General features: G+C 45.9%; 1 protein-coding gene across 1 annotated transcript; it reads left to right on the top strand.

The window, feature by feature from the left end:
- Positions 1–1,208: 1,208 nt before the first annotated feature.
- V1508DRAFT_216297 (uncharacterized protein) lies at positions 1,209–1,882 on the top strand. Its single transcript, XM_066936253.1, has one exon. The coding sequence runs from the start codon at positions 1,487–1,489 to the stop codon at positions 1,835–1,837; it is 351 nt and encodes a 116-aa protein (XP_066794232.1). The 5' UTR covers positions 1,209–1,486; the 3' UTR covers positions 1,838–1,882.
- Positions 1,883–2,051: the final 169 nt, after the last annotated feature.

Below are 2,051 nucleotides of genomic sequence, written 5' to 3'. Positions count from 1 at the left end.
AAAATTAGCGAATATTATTCGCACTGTTTTGGATTGCGAATACGAATAACGAATATTGCGGATATCTGCGAATATTCGCATTCGCAACAGCCCTAATTTCTATATACACTTCTCAGAACTTGTCTGAGCGATGAGAACACGACCATCGCACATCAACGCTGGCATTCATGATGGATATGGCGTAGATGTGGATAGTGGATGGCGTATGCAGCCGGTAGTTTTTACGTCATTCCATTATCAAACAACAAGCTGACCAATTATTGGTATAATTAAGGGCAGATATATTATGACTTCACGTGTTTCTCTTATATTTGTAACTGTAAATTGCCGGCGGAACGTTTAGAGCAGTAGCGGTACGGTCATTGCCGGAGGCAACAAATGTAATATTACTCTACGTTGCCCATTCCTGAATGCTTAAGTTTAGTCTGATACCAGTGCAGCATATCAATGTCTAAATTCCTGCATTCTTACAATCCGAGGCACACTAACAGGGTGAATAGTTCGCAACCGTGTAAGTCTATACGATTTGACTTGAGCCGCCTTTCCCCAGCCGGTGCAGAGCCGAAAATGAATCGTCATGACTGGTTACTTCGCATAACATCACTCTCGCTTGACACACAGATGCCGCCATCAGTGCATCTGAGAACAACAGCCTCGTTGAAGAAGAAAAAGCTACGCGAGGCTGCGTGGATGCGAAGGTGAGCTAGGCGTGGGATATAGAACACTATGCGGCACAGTCATGGAGAGGTAGAACTTTGGACGGAAGATGGGCAGACACACTCCGGAAATCGCGCAGGTCGAAAATAAGGAAGTAGGGACGATACGGGCATTACAGCACGCGCCATGGTGAGATGAACGAGCTTCTGCTATTAGGAATGTATGGGCAATTTGTTGGCTTTGAAAGAATAGACACCAATTGGCGGCTGTCATACAGTCACACGAGTTCAAATTCAGTAGTGAAGTTCTCGGATATGACAATTGACCTAGTGTTTTCCTCAAAGTTGACCGTACGCGGCCTAAGATGTGGGGTTTCGCAGACTTTCGTAGCGCTGCGAAACCCCGACCTCAACAGCGATCAGTAGCGTTTCGTCGTCCTCCTCTGAGTAGAATAGAGCACTATCCCAAGCCTTCGTCGTGCGCCCGTGCACAGTACTTGTAGTGTTGGTGGTTCATTTTCACCAGAGACTCTGCTTTTTACCGCAGCATCTATTCCTTGAGATCGCTTCACTTCGTCCCTGATGTGGTAACTAGCTCGTATGCCATTCTACTGTGAAGTGGACTTGGTGCAGGAGCGACAGTGGCAAGAGTTGTCCCACTGTCGTACAACAGTTCAGGATACCTTCAAGCTTTTGGTCAGCGAGCCACAGATACAGACTTGAAAAAACATTTACCGAGCTCGTCTTCGAGAATCTCTAGCACCTGATCGTACTCTTCTCGAGAAGCTGCCACCTCCACCTGTGTGTCCGGCGACAGCGGCCGCCTGACGATGTCTGTCAGTTTGGTATGGTCCAATCGAGTGCGCCGGCGAAGAGCAGTTGATATTGTGTCGCGAGGCAAGTTTGCGATATCTGCGGTGTTTGCAATATGTTGCTACGTGACGTTATGCGACGCCACGCGACCGTCAGTTGCAGTTCGGCGACTGTCCAGATCGTCCTTGGCAGACATAATTTCAAATCAGAAACAGGAACGAAGATTCAGAAATCAGAAAGAGCGCGAGTGGTATGAATGTTCAGAGTCCTTGACAGCTCAAAAATATTTGGGCAACACCAGACAGTGGAGTTTACTATCGCCGCCAGTTAAATTATGGCACGACGTGATGGTCAAACGTAATTCGTAAGCAGCGAGACATTTTACGCAACATGTCTTGCCTACTAATGTGAAAAATTATTCCATCGAGAATTTAATATCAGCACGGCGAAATAGTTCGTCAGAGATAAAGAGAAGAAAATTTGTCGCTTGTTTGTCGCTTGCTTGGGTGTCGATAGTTCAAATTTATGAGTACTTTAGAATGTAATTCATCATTCGAAATAGTAAGGATATTTTCAAAGTAA

This window comes from Lipomyces doorenjongii, assembly GCF_038497915.1.
Source record: "Lipomyces doorenjongii strain NRRL Y-27504 unplaced genomic scaffold V1508scaffold_49, whole genome shotgun sequence".
NCBI classification, from domain to species: Eukaryota; Fungi; Ascomycota; class Lipomycetes; order Lipomycetales; family Lipomycetaceae; genus Lipomyces; species Lipomyces doorenjongii.
The sequence above is the reverse complement of the archived record's forward strand: the minus strand, read 5'-3'. Positions and strand labels throughout refer to the sequence as shown.

What these genes read in the sequence shown, in the direction of transcription:
- V1508DRAFT_216297 (XM_066936253.1), top strand. Translation starts at nt 1,487, where the DNA reads ATGTCTGTCAGTTTGGTATGGTCCAATCGAGTGCGCCGGCGAAGAGCA.